The 13,457-nt window shown below is 41.3% G+C and overlaps 1 protein-coding gene across 6 annotated transcripts in view; it reads left to right on the top strand.

Moving 5' to 3' along the window:
• Positions 1-11,434, top strand: part of MCTP2 (multiple C2 and transmembrane domain containing 2) — a 126,264-nt gene extending 114,830 nt beyond the window's left edge. For all 6 annotated transcript variants that reach the window (XM_072870156.1, XM_072870155.1, XM_072870158.1 and 3 more), the window contains 4 exons: positions 518-627; positions 2,999-3,108; positions 5,508-5,605; positions 7,894-11,434. In XM_072870156.1, the coding sequence (XP_072726257.1) occupies positions 518-627; positions 2,999-3,108; positions 5,508-5,605; positions 7,894-7,962 (387 nt within the window). In that variant the 3' untranslated portion in view covers positions 7,963-11,434. The remainder of the gene's footprint in view (positions 1-517; positions 628-2,998; positions 3,109-5,507; positions 5,606-7,893) is intronic.
• Positions 11,435-13,457: the final 2,023 nt, after the last annotated feature.

The following is a 13,457-nucleotide window of genomic DNA, read 5'->3' as shown; positions in this document are numbered from 1 at the left end:
TAAAAGAATAGGTCTCTGTATACAGAATATTCAAAAAAATGTTGTATTCACTATCTTGCTGCTAATTTATATACAGAAAACAGCATGGCTGTTGGGAGCCTACAAAGCTCAAAGAGTGATATTCAGAAGTTCTGCACAAGAATATTCTTGTTCTTGAGAAGCACTGAGTACCCAGCACTCCTCTACAGGTCAACTGGACTCAGGGGTGCTCAGCGTCTTCTGGTTTGGCATACAGCTGGGTTCTTCAGTGAAAGCCTGGTTTGAGATCCTGCAGTCAATTTGTGTTAGAAGACGTAGAAACCTCTGCCCATGTGCTGAGGAAGAGGAAGAAAATATAGGGAACTATATGTCTTCATGTTGATTGTATGTGATAAACCCCACATGTGTGTTCTCTCCTTCCCTCAGTGATATACTTGAGTTCATGGATGCATCAGTAATACTGGGAGTCTTACTCTCTTCACATGAACATGTGAACAAATAATGTGTAAAAAGTTTTGGTTCTCCTTTTTTTTGTTAGGAATCTGAGAAAAAGGGATTAATTGACAGAATCCACATGGTCCAAGAGATCATCATAGCTGTTCAAAGCATCCTAGAAGAAATAGCGTCATTTGGAGAGAGGATTAAAAAGTAAGTGATAAATGTTTCTTGCTTAGCCATGATTTGCAATGAAGCAGAGCGAGGATGATTAAGGTGGAGTGAATGTCTTGCTCCAAAAATGACTGCAAGGTGGGGCAGGAGAACCTGGCCAGTCCCACCGCTGCTTCTTCTCTTGGAGGCTTTTACTCCAAAAACCTTTCCAAAGCATAGAGAAGACGAGAAGCCATGTGCTCTGCTGATGTAGCTCTCACATTTGCCTAGATTTCTGGTCTTGTCTGTTTGTGATGAGGTAGGGAGTCATGATGCCACATGAGGGAAAATATTGCTTGAGGACATGGGTGCAGACGTATCAGGCATTTCTTTTCATTTCCTTCACAGAAAGTAGGTAGGAATTGATGGTTGATGTTGCCTTTCCCACGCCCTCCCTGCCCTGGCCTGGTTACAGGGGTTACCAGTCACTTATTTCCCTGCCCAATGCATTGATGCTCTTCTCTCTTTACCATTTTGAGCTGTCTGCTTCCTGCTGGTTCCACAAGGAAGCCCAAAGGGGGTTTTCTGGCTCTCATCGCAAGGGGAGGCATATAGGGTGTTCCTGACCTTACAAAGGAGGGAGGTGGAAAGCCTAAAAAAAAAAAAAATCCCCCACACAAACTTTTATAACCCAATCTTTATTGGAGCTTAATTGACCCACATTGTTTTCTGTTTTGAACACAGTGATGGTTTGTGATTGAGCCACACTTTAATAAGGGAGCTGGGTTCAAGCTAAAAATACAGCAAACGCATGTGCTGCGGTTCCATGCCGGACACCCCAGCTGGGGTGGAAGTGGCCCAAAGATGTATTCCAGTCTATGAACAGGGCACTGTTCTGCCCAGCTGCGTGGCAGGAAGACTCAAAGTGCTTAAGCACTATTAATTCTTGTATTCATTTTGGTAACAATGGTCTTAAAGAACACATTGGGTATTAATGTGGATGCCCGATGTAATTTCAGAAGAATTCCATTGTAACTCAACAGTAATGTACCATTAAAAAATTGCCACCAAAGTTTTTCTGTAAGTGACAGACTGAATTATGCTACAGTTTCCGTCTGTCACTCTAGTTATACAATCATAGGGAGTTGTAATAGTTTAACTGAATCGAGCTGTTTTGCTATTTTTTTGCTTTAACTTAAGCTACGTTGATTGATAATGATGGGTCCTCTCCCACCTTTCTTTATTTAATATTTAATACATCTATTGAAGCTTAAAAGTAATTCTTTTAGCATCCTAATAATTTTATCTGTCAAGGGAAGTTCGTCTTATTTTATAGCCTAATAAGTGGTCCATGTTCATTCTCTCTTCTTCCTACTCCCTGTCGTCATGATGTGATGAAGTTAGCAGGCAGATTGTATGAAACAGAGATGCCCAGATCCATAAATCCCGCTACGGACTAATTGGCATTCATGTAGTCCAGGTATCTCAAATGTTTGGTGCGTGCTGTAGAGGTGTATCTTACAAGGGCACAGGGGGACAAAATAAATTCAAAGATGTGTTAGCAATAGCTGCTCACCTTAAGTCCATTGTGGGCTTCCAGATGAGTGGTCGGAGTGAAAGGAAGTCCTGTTTTGTGCTACAGTGCTGCAAAAGTCTGAATGACTGTAGTAACTGAGCCTCTTGAGAGTGTTCCCCTTGGGAAAAATCTGACGCAGGTTGGTGGTGTGCGGAAGCTTGGACTGCTGCTGGCATACTGTAACTTACCCAAGACAGCCTCCTATACACAGTGTAGTAAGGAATTGTTGAAAACATAAGGAAATAGAAGCAAATAGATAAATATTAAGCGAGATTTATATAGAATTTTATTCGCTAATAGTATACAGAGAAATGAATTTAACTGCTCTTTTAAGGTTTAACATCAGTCACAATTAATTCCAAGTTATTGGCGGGGTTGAGTCTGGCTACCTGCCACATTTGAGTCGTGCACTGACACACATCCCATGTCATCTCCACTGTGGCCCAGTGGAGCCAGCTCAGATGGCTCGCACCTGCGGCATGGCCTCGTCTCCAGATCAGGTAATCCACCCATGAATAATGGAGAGCTGACCGGTAAGCAGAGATGTGTAACAAGTGCGACACGTATAAGAAGAAACAAAAACAGCTTGCTACATGCCTAACAACTCCACTGAGCTCCCCAGAGACTATCTTCTCTCTCCTTATCATGATATCTGCCTCTCACATATCTCCCTTAATCTGTTATAGCATCCAGATGCAGGAATCTGCTTGTCCACCTTCCAAAGGGTCTGCAATTTACAGTGCATTTGAAAGCACCGAGCACTGCAAAGAGGTCATTAAATTATTATTGGGTAGCAGAGTACAAGCAGTGTCCAAGAGCACAAACGTTGAGAAGGATTATTGTTTTTCTTTACAGCACATTCAACTGGACGGTGCCTTTCCTCTCTGTCCTGGCCTGCTTGGTCCTGGCAGCAGCAACAGTCATTTTGTATTTTATACCACTGAGGTACATTGTTTTAATCTGGGGTAAGTACTCTAGCGTGTCTCACTTGCATGCAATAAATACAATATATATCTACAGAATGAAATCAAACAAGCTTTAAATGACCTGTTACACAGACAATCAAGTGCTATTGCTTCGAGGTGAATAAATATGCTATGAACTTCTTAAAATTACCATTTTTTCCCCTGGGTGATCCAACAACCTGCTTTTCTGAGGGTTCTTTATCAGTTTCCAACAGCACCACAAGAAAGGCATTAGTCTAGATAAGCTACTTTCAATATTATTATTATTATTCTGCAGGAGGGTACTTAGCTTCCTGGTTCTGGAGCCCCTCGGTTGGGAAATTGTAGGGAGTGGACAAGATGTGTTTGAAGAACTGGACCACAGAGGCCTGGACCCCAGGACCTTCTGGGTCTTAACTCCCCTGCCATCAGGAGGAGCAGTACGCCCAGTACCCCATGGTCCAACGGGACACACTGAGCATCTCTTTGTGTCATGGGTCGGAAAGTATTTGTATGAAAGTCCATCATGAAGTAAAAGAGGAGCTTTTAAAAATGAAAACTTTCATGGTGGTGTTATGAAGAAGAGTAAGATGGCCTTTCACAAAAGGAGATGGCATTCCAGCTGCTGAAGACTTTCTTCATAGAATCATAGAATCGTTTAGGTTTAGTGGTTTAGTGGTGGACTTGCCAGTGCTAGCACCACATCTACACGTCTTTTAAGTACCTCCAGGGATGGGGACTCAATCATTTCATCCCAAAATGGCCTTCTGTCTTATTTAGGGGGTGATATCTTTTATCTCAGCCTTGAGGTACAATGGCTGAGAACATAGTGAAGGTAATCCTCACCGAACCACTGAAGCTCAGCCCCAGTTTGGCTCTCCTGGATGCAGAAAAGGGAGGGAATGAGAAGGTAGCAGTACAAAAATCCACTCTTGGGCAAAAAAATAAATGAAATAAAGGATTAAATCAAACAAAAGAAAGGGCAAAAGGGAAGGAGAGAAATTGCTGGGAGTAAAAAGTTCAGTAACAAAATATTGCTGTTCTTGTATGGAAGACATGGTGAGTACATGAAAACTATACATCCATTCAACATCATCTAGACTGACAGGGCCTTCAAATATGATACGTGTTAAACAACTACCCTGTGGCAAGGCCTCAAAAGACCTTATGGTATTTTCTGTTTTTTAAAAATCAGGTACACAGAAAATTGTGTTGGCATTTTGCTACAAGTACACGGCTTAAAAGCTGAATCTCAGATGTGAAGCAGGTACATTTCAGAGAGAGAAGAAGGCTGGAACAGCCATCACATTTGAAATCACTTCAGGGAAACTACTATGAGATTTTGGACAGGGGCATGATGGAATTGAATGCTGCATTATGATCCTCAGAGGCAACCAACATTTGAATTTGTTTGCTGTTCTTTAAAATGGGTTAGCTGGTTTTCTTTGCCTAATGATCCTTTGCTCTTCTGCCACGCCTTTACGTAGCCACACTACTAGTTGTTATTTCTCAGTGGGGAAGTGGTGGCAGTAGGGTGTTAAGTGGCTGCATTGGCACAAGGGGAGAGCTGGGAAGGGTGCTCAGGCCTCTCGCTTTCTCATCCCGGTCCATGCAATAGAGACGGCGCTGGCTGAGGGGCTGCTCATCACTCCCTTTCCTCACAGGCAGGAGAAGAGAAGACCCCATAATCTCCACAATAACATGAACAATACACTCCTATGGATCTTCTCCCACCAGGGACCACCTCTGATAGCTGAGGCATAACTAAGTCCATGGAGAACACTAGCAGCACTGTTGCTGCAGTTAATAGGCCAAATTATTGACCCCAAGATCAAAATAAAGTAAACCTTGTGATAAGTTTTTACAGTTTCCCACAGTATAGTAATATGACCAACTTGTCAAATCTGATTCTGCAAAGACAGGACAAGCTATAAGATATGATGGGGAAAGCAAGATTTCATTTTCAGAAGAAATGGAAGGAAAAAAGCCTTTATCCTGCCCAATTCTTTTCAGAGCCCTGCATGGCTCTGAAAAAAATTTCCTGGGCATGAGGAGAGGGGAGTGTCTTTGGTCATGTAGAATAGCAGATTTAACAGTAGTCTCAGCTGCAATGTTGTATATTGTCCCCACAATATCTTCCAGAATGAATGCATGCTGCAATCTTTCTTTGCCACATCATTGACAACAGATGATCCCCAAAGAGAAATACCTTTATAAATAATGCCCTCTACTTCCTCCAGGAGGCACTTGTGAATGATTCCCCATGCCAGGGAACGTGTGCATGGCTTTAAGTCCGAGGCACTGTTTTCACACTAATTTTTAGTTGTGAATTCCTCTTCCCTTTTTCACCTTGCCTGAACAATTTAGGAGGGAGGGAATAGAAAGGGATTGTATTATTTTGTTTGCTTTTGTTTTTCTAGGCATAAATAAATTTACTAAGAAGCTTAGAAATCCCTATGCCATCGACAATAATGAGCTACTAGATTTCCTCTCCAGGGTACCATCTGATGTTCAAAAGGTAGGTAATGAATGGCTACCGCCAACAGAGGCGGCAAGCGGCACTGAGAGCGGCTGGGTGCTCTGCTTGGGGAATACGATGCCAGTGCACTTTTGAATAACGGAGATAAGGAATCGGGAAAATCCACAAAGGGAGGAGGGGGAGGGCATTAGAAGAGAGGGGAGCCAAAATCCTTTGTCAGAAGGATAAAATGATTGCAGAAAAATTATCCTGAAAAGACCTACTTAAAAATGATCTGGAAAATCACCCAGCGTGGTTACTGAACTATGGTTTCCGTCACCTTTCTGCTCCGGTATTTGTACGGAGGGAAGAGAAAAATAGTCTTTTTGATAGAGATAACCATCCAAAATTTGCTGAATTGTCCCTTTTCTCAAGATGGAGTGGGGGAGGCATTACTTCCGTGACTTTGTCCTCGCTGTGGTTTTTTTCACATCAGCTGTCCCTCAAAATTCTTCCTCCCCACCCACCTTGAACTCTAGGACTCCCTTGGACAATGCTCCGCTCATCTTTTTCTTTAGAGAAAGCCTTGAGATGTGTATAAAATACTCTGCAGTTGATCAGATCAATCTTCTACCATTATGGAATTATAACTTTTAATCTAACCAGAATCTGTCCTCCCTCAATTTCAGTCAAGTCTTGCCTCTCTTCATATTTCTTTTAAACAACAACACTGTCTTCAGTAATCTCGCCTATCTTCCTGGAAATTATTTGAACAATAAGTCCTTTAGAATGTCAAGATCTGTTTATTTCTCTTGGAGGAAGGAAAATAGTCTTGCTGGGTAACGAAGCTACACAATACAAAGGATTCTTTCTTTTGTTTTAATCAACTGGAGTCTGTGTCCTCGGGCCCTGATCCCGATGCCCTGGATCCCACTGACATTGTACCTTCCTCCGTGCATCGTGGTACTTTCACAGTGAGGTGCTGCTCACTGTGAATAAGGGGATCACAATCTTGCCTATAGTGATTTTACTCTGTTGGAGACAGAAAACTAATTGCCAACATGCAGTGTAGAGGCATCTGGTAGAAACAAGGTTAGAAAAGGCTTCTGGTGACATTTATTTCAAGAGGCCACCAGATTGGTTGGTGGCAGCACTAATAACTTGTGAGAAATCTCGCCATAGACTGGTGGGAGGAAAAAAGCTAAACAGAAATGATCATAGAGACATTCAGCTTCACTGTATTTTTATTTTTTGTCATTGCTTTTGTAGAGCGTGCTGGATTTGCAGTGATGGTTTGCATATGCCCTTTTAGTGTTTATGTTTGAAGATAAGCTGCTTTTCTATTTATGCTTTATTTAACATTTACATTTGTAACATTTCCTTGAGTGGTTTCTATCATTTTGGGATCCTTTGAGCTCACCGAGAAAAATGATAACCATTTTCTATGAGGGAGGCGTGATAAAAGTTCCTAGGATGGGACAAACCTCAGAGTTTTCCACTAGTGCTAAATATAGCGAGCCTGTATGACAGCCACATGCTCCAGTGAAAAGTCATCCATGGCAGCTCCAAAGCCCCTCTGCCTGCTTCATTTTTTGTGCTATCAGTGCATCATCATATCACTGTGGTACCGCCATGAGTTAGAAATTACCTCTGTCTGTACATTAGCCATTTACAACCCACATGTGTAGGACAAAAGACAGAGGAGGAGTGAAAAAGATGGCATGTTCAGCAAAAGTTTCCCATGATTTCAATGGGAATACTTTTCTGTAGCACAACAGACAATTTGGAGATTACACCATCCTTGTCAGTTTATCACACGTGTTTTTAACCATTATATTGTATATGAAATGGTTTTGAAAAGTGGAGACAGCTTTGTCCAGGTTCTATTTGGGAAAATATTTTCCTTTTTTGAAATTATTAAATATGTTAGCATCCCAAGGTCTGTGTATGGTTTTGACAACTGTCATCTTACTGCGTATTAGGATCCACTTGAATTGAAACTCCTGAGAGAAGTTTATTAAACTTATAGGTTAATGCCAGAAAGATAAGAAAAACAACTCCCAAACCAAAACAAACCCAAAAGATCTAGCCTACATTGCTGAAATCAGGTAGGACCCCATGTATCTCATTAGAAAAATCTGCTTTTAATATTTTCGTTTCAAGAAATGATGCATGACTTCTCAAATCCTTCCTGCAATTAATCCCCCATGTTCCTGTGTTTAGAAAATGATTCATTACTTTTGAACCTTCCTTAGTTTCCCTTGGTTTGTCCTTGGGGAGCCATTAACACACACTGTAGTGAGCTAGAGTTACCTAACTGCAAACGTCATGTCTATTTGTTTTTACAGGTGCAGCATGCTGAATTGAAACCATACAGCAGCTCCAGTCCCATTAGGAAGAAGCGGAGTGCGCTATAGGATGCAGCGCCATTTCGGAATGCAGCATCTCCCTCTGTACCCCCCACGTGTGCACACACACTTCCCGTCCCCTTCTTCTTACTTCAGAACAACACTATAATCACTGCCACAGACGTGGGTTTTTTTGAGGACGTGGTTTTTGATAAACACGTATCTTGGCTTGTCTTTTTTGGGTTGTCTTTTCGGCATGGAGTCGTGGCCCAAAAAAGAGCAAGGTGGAACGTATGACCTAGTTTGTGGGGTGGGGAGGGGAATGGGAGAGGATGGTGCAACTGCACCTTTTTTTTTTGTCTTCTTTTTTTTTCCCCCTTCGATTGCAGAGGCAAGGCTGGATATGGCAGCACTCCCTGTTTTATGTAGGAAGAGATAATTCCACTTAGTGTAGCAGATCAGCTGAGCTGATGTGAGGAGATGCTCTGAACCAGTTTTTAACATATCCAACAGATTTACATTAAGATATGAAAGCTATTCTTTTCTGAGTTAAATCACTGTGCCTAGAAAGGTTTAAGCTCTGAATTAACGAGTCTTTGATACCCATCTTCTGTTCAAGCAGTGTACATTTTAAAAAGTTTTTTATCATAATTAGCAGAAAGAGCTAGGAGCTCCAACAGTATCTCAATATTTCATCCAGCACTTGTGGGTTTTCCTTTTTCCTTTTTTTTTTTTTTCTTCTGTTTTTAAAGCCCACCCTGTGGTTAACTCTTTGGATACTGGAATCATCGGAGATCCGTTGCTGGCAATGGATGCTTGAGAACCTTCTGCTGTGAAAAGATTAAGAGACTGTAGAAAAGCCTAACTCACTGACCTGAAAAGACTTTGTTGACTTGCTTTTTATAATTCCATCTCATCAGATATTTTCAGCATAGCTGTTGTTTTCCTGTCTAAATCCAGAAGGGCCAACACTACAGATCCAAGAGAAAAAACACTTTATAGCCTTAAAGAAAGAAGTGCTTGTGCAGAAAGAGAGCATGGTGCCCAGAGACGTGGTTGTGCAATAGTGTGCAGGCTTTGGTCCACCACTGGTGTCTCGTTGGAGTCTTTCCTGGTGGTTCACAAGGAGAGGATCAGAAAGTGAAGTCATATGGAAACTGAGCAGCGAAGAGACAGGAGAAAGGACCTCATTTTCTGTTCTGAGGAGAATGTGATTTCTTCCTTGCTTACCAATCTTTTAGCTATTGTACTTTTGCTTTTGCTATATAAAAGTCGGATAACCAGCATTATCCATGTTGTTTGACTGGGGAAACTGAAACACAGAATCATATATAAACCTGCTTAATTTTGGTGAGAGTGTAGCCCTCGGTCCTTTAGGTGCTGTAGGACATATGGGAGCAACTTGTCACCACAACGAGTCATTGGTAGCACGAGAGCTGGAGTTGCTTCTTGTGATTCCCAGGCAGGGGTTACCACCAGCATCCCCTGGGGTGGTTCACAGTACAAAGAAATAGAGAATCCCGAGAGACAGGTTTCTTTTTAACAAAAGACGACTTTGGAAGTAAGCTAATTAAAGGTAAAACGGGTAAAACCTTGCTTACGGATCGGGCGATCCAAATGGAGTCACACTGTGTGGTTCAGTAATGTGATCTTGTGGGCCTGTTGCATGTATTTGAAGAAGGAAAACTAACACCAGAGTATCTTCCACTGGATTATTAGCCAGATTCAGTGATTTTTCAAGAAGTTTATTTTTCAAAGTAACAAGCCCTGCTGTGCCTTTGAATAAGGAGAGGCACATTTTCATAGACTTGATTGGATAAAGAATGTATTTTGCTCATGCAAAGCTGTGTGTAGCTGCAAATGGAAAGATAGAAAAAAAGATTATCCTGGTTTAAAAAGCCACAAAAATGCCTCTTTGTGTGCACGTGTGCTTGTGTACCCATGTGTATACAGAGTTGTGTATAAAGAAGAGTACATGTATAACATATTTATAGGCGAGTGTGTGTGGGAAAATGGGTGAATATACAGATTTAAAAACCTTGAAAATGTTTATGAAAAATGCCAAAGATTCTAAAGCTTATCATCTTGCGTCTGTTCTTCTTCATTTTATATCTTTCCCGGCATGTCTCTCTGGCTGAGCCAGATCTCTGCATGATTTGATTTACTTCAAGTTAATGAAGCTGGTTGGAAAGAGCCTTGTAGAAATTATAAAATCTCCAGTAAATCTCCTTCTTGTACATACAATAGATGTCCACGGACCCCTTTTGTTAAACCAGTTTCTCAGTCTTCTATGTAAACAATGCCTCATTGTCTCGCTTTAAACTATCATCTGGTTTATCATACTGTAGTCTTGTCATTTTGTAAGGACCAAAGTCAGACATATTTAAGCAGGCATGTGAGATCTGATCATTGATTTGAGTGAAAACATTCAACTGCAGGAAAAATTGTTTATTTATTCAGAAGTTGGGACTGATACTTTAATAGTTTGGTTTTTTTTTTCGTATAGATTTTTCCACGTGGAGCTGATTTCTGTTCAGGAGACAGGGTGTTGTCTTTTTTTTTTTTTTTTTTTTAAATGTAGATATGTTGTGTTTCAGAATAATTAATAATTTGTATTAGATTTTTATGCTGCAGACATACCAAATGAAGGGGTTTGGATGGTCCAGTACCTATATATGTTGTAATGAGCTCTTTGTTTTGATAAATGCTGTTTGAAATGCAATAAATATTTGAGGTTAAGCTGATGCTTTTAATTTATCTGGATTAGGAGATACATTTCCCATTCTTTGCAAAATGCTTACTGTGCTATAATATTTAATATCTGACTAGGTAAGCAAGTACATCGCTTGACAGTGCAGTGTAACAACTAACGCTGGAGGTTACTTGTAATGGAGGCTGTGGCAGGAGAGGAGGTAAAGCCTTACCCCACCTGCTTACAACTCTTTAGCAGGATTTCCTAGCCCCTACCTAAAGGAAAGGAGGGTTATGTGCATTTACCGCACGCTCCAGTAATCAAACTCTTTTTTTCAGACTTCTCATTGGATTCTTAAAGCAAGAATATTCATTGATACATATCTCTGCGTGTCCTTTGCCTATGTGAATTATTGGTTTTTACATTGTTAAACTATTCAGTGTACAGCATGGAAATTATAAACTTAATTTTTTTTTTTTAAGGTAGTCATTTCAGTGCAACAATATGTACATTTGCAGTCTAAAGTCTCTAAGACCAGAAGGCATTTGGAAATTTAAATCTAACTGTGGGTCTTTTGGATGATTGTGGATTACAGAATCATGGAGATATCGGAATATGACTAAAAATGTTCACTACCTGTACATTATGTAAATAACTGGATTTGACATATATGTGCAAATGAAATATGTACGCATGTTTGCCCAAACATAAGCTGCTGCTGCAGGTTGGTTTCTTGAATAATCATGAATAGGACTGAGGACTCAGCTCCCCTATGGATTACTGTCAGTAAAACTCAGTCACTGAAATGCACCTTGTGGAAAGCAAGCAAACAACTGAATAAAGCCAAGTCGGTGGAAATGTCACGGACCTTTTCTTTTTTTCTGCCTGCAAAGCTCCGATTTTAACCTTCAGTCGTAGCCATTCCTCCCTCTGCTTCCCCCTCGGTCTTCTCCCGAGCCACCCACCAAGCAGTGGAGAGCTCAGGCTCTGCCCTGCGGACCTGGGGTCCCACCGGAGAGCGCTGCCCAGCTACCCTGCACCCGTTTGCCTGGGAAAGGGAAAGTGCTTGTCCCCTAGAAATTAGACTGGCTGCTAATTCACTGCCTGCGGTAAGAGTACTAGCAACTCCCTGAATTGGGCTGTCCCACTAGAAAACAGAGACTTGCCATTTAATTTCCTGTACTCTACAAGGGGCTATGTTTTATTTTATTTTTTTAATTTGGAGGGCCTGATCCTGCAGGCATTACCACAAGTGGAACTGGAGTTATTTTCCCATCAGACCGGTAGGTTCACACCAGGAAGGAATTTGGCGGCTCTGATGTGTTAAGAAAAAATCGACAAAATACATTCTAATCAAATCTTAACCTTTAGATTCTCTGTCCTTTAAACTAAGCTGATAGACTGTTTGGAAAATGTTAGCTTTGACTTTAGAGACTATGGTATGTGTTAGAAGTGAATCCTGTTCTGACTTAATATTGTACGTGTATTTTATCTGTAAAGCTACATGTGTCAGGGCCCTGGTGCATCTACCCCTTCAAATCACACAGGGACATGATAAGAATATCTGCTCTTTAGCATCCTTAAAGTTAGCAACTCAGAAGGAAGCTGAGATACTACAAATGATTGTTAATCTGCTGTATTGCAGATGGAGTGTTTTAATCGTTCTCAAATTGGGGTAAATTAAGCCAGGTGAAATTCCATCATTTTGGGACAAAGTATCTGCCTGACAGTTTATCAGTGGGGAAGACCCTCAGCAGCAACAGTAATCATATAGTTCAAGGAATATGTGAGCAAAAGATATGTTTATGATTAATGTAAATATTCACAAGCATTTAGAAATAATGTTGGAGTGAGAAAACAGCCTCTTGAGATTATAGCATTTTTAATCTACTTTTCTCCGTGATGCTTTGACTTAAAACAGTGCAGCGTTTCAAAAGAATTTAGAAGGTCATTTTGTTTTGAATAAAAGACACGCTCTTCTGAGGTGAGTGATGAAACTGAGCATGAAGAAGCAGGAGGCAGCATTCAGGTCTCAGTGTTTGCAACAGCAGCAGCACCTGGGCGGGCCTGAGTTCAAGTTCTCAGCATGGCTTTAACCTGAGGGCTGGGGATTCTTATTAAATTTTACGTGAAGGAACGTTGCCAATCGGTTCCTGTGCGTTGGATTGAACACCTGCAATTTCCCTCTTGGCTGAACAAGATGATATGCCTCTTACAGGGGAAGAAAGTAAGAGCTAGAAGACATGCTGGTGTAAACTTCATTTGTGCTGATGTCCTAGTGCAACCAGCCTTCTAACCTCTTGAGGACTTCCTTGCAGAAGGAAGGTAGGACAGGCTCATAGGCTGGGCGCATACATCTGGTTCTGGGTCTTCCAGGGCCAGCCGTGGTCAGATGTAGATGGTCAACAGGTTGTGCCTCACACTAGTGCTCATTGGCTGCTAGAATGGCTCCATGAAGCCATGTGCTCACAGCTAGTGCACTAAAGAGTGGCCTTCAGCCCATGAAGGAAGGATAAGGCACTGGGCTTCAATGATTTCAGGGGCAGATGGATGGGTGTGAGTAGGGAACCTCTGCTAGGGACTGCTTCCCCAGGGAATCTGGAACTGCTTAGCTGGGGATTTCTCCTCTACACCTGATTAGCTGTGATCAAATTTCTAGCAGATGAATGAAGAATGTTTCTGCTTTGATCTCTGTGTTTTTGGTAAGTTACTTTTATGACTGGGAAGAGTATTAAATGTTTAACTGTCATCTACCAAATGGAGATTATAAAACCTAAAGACTTGTGACTTACACTTCTAAATGCATGGTCAGCCTAGATTCTCTTTCAGTCCACCCAAAGGCATGTGGGGACAAAATGGTGCTGGATCCAAA

Source organism: Ciconia boyciana, chromosome 8, assembly GCF_034638445.1.
Source record: "Ciconia boyciana chromosome 8, ASM3463844v1, whole genome shotgun sequence".
Lineage (NCBI taxonomy): Eukaryota > Metazoa > Chordata > Aves > Ciconiiformes > Ciconiidae > Ciconia > Ciconia boyciana.
The sequence above is the reverse complement of the archived record's forward strand: the minus strand, read 5'-3'. Positions and strand labels throughout refer to the sequence as shown.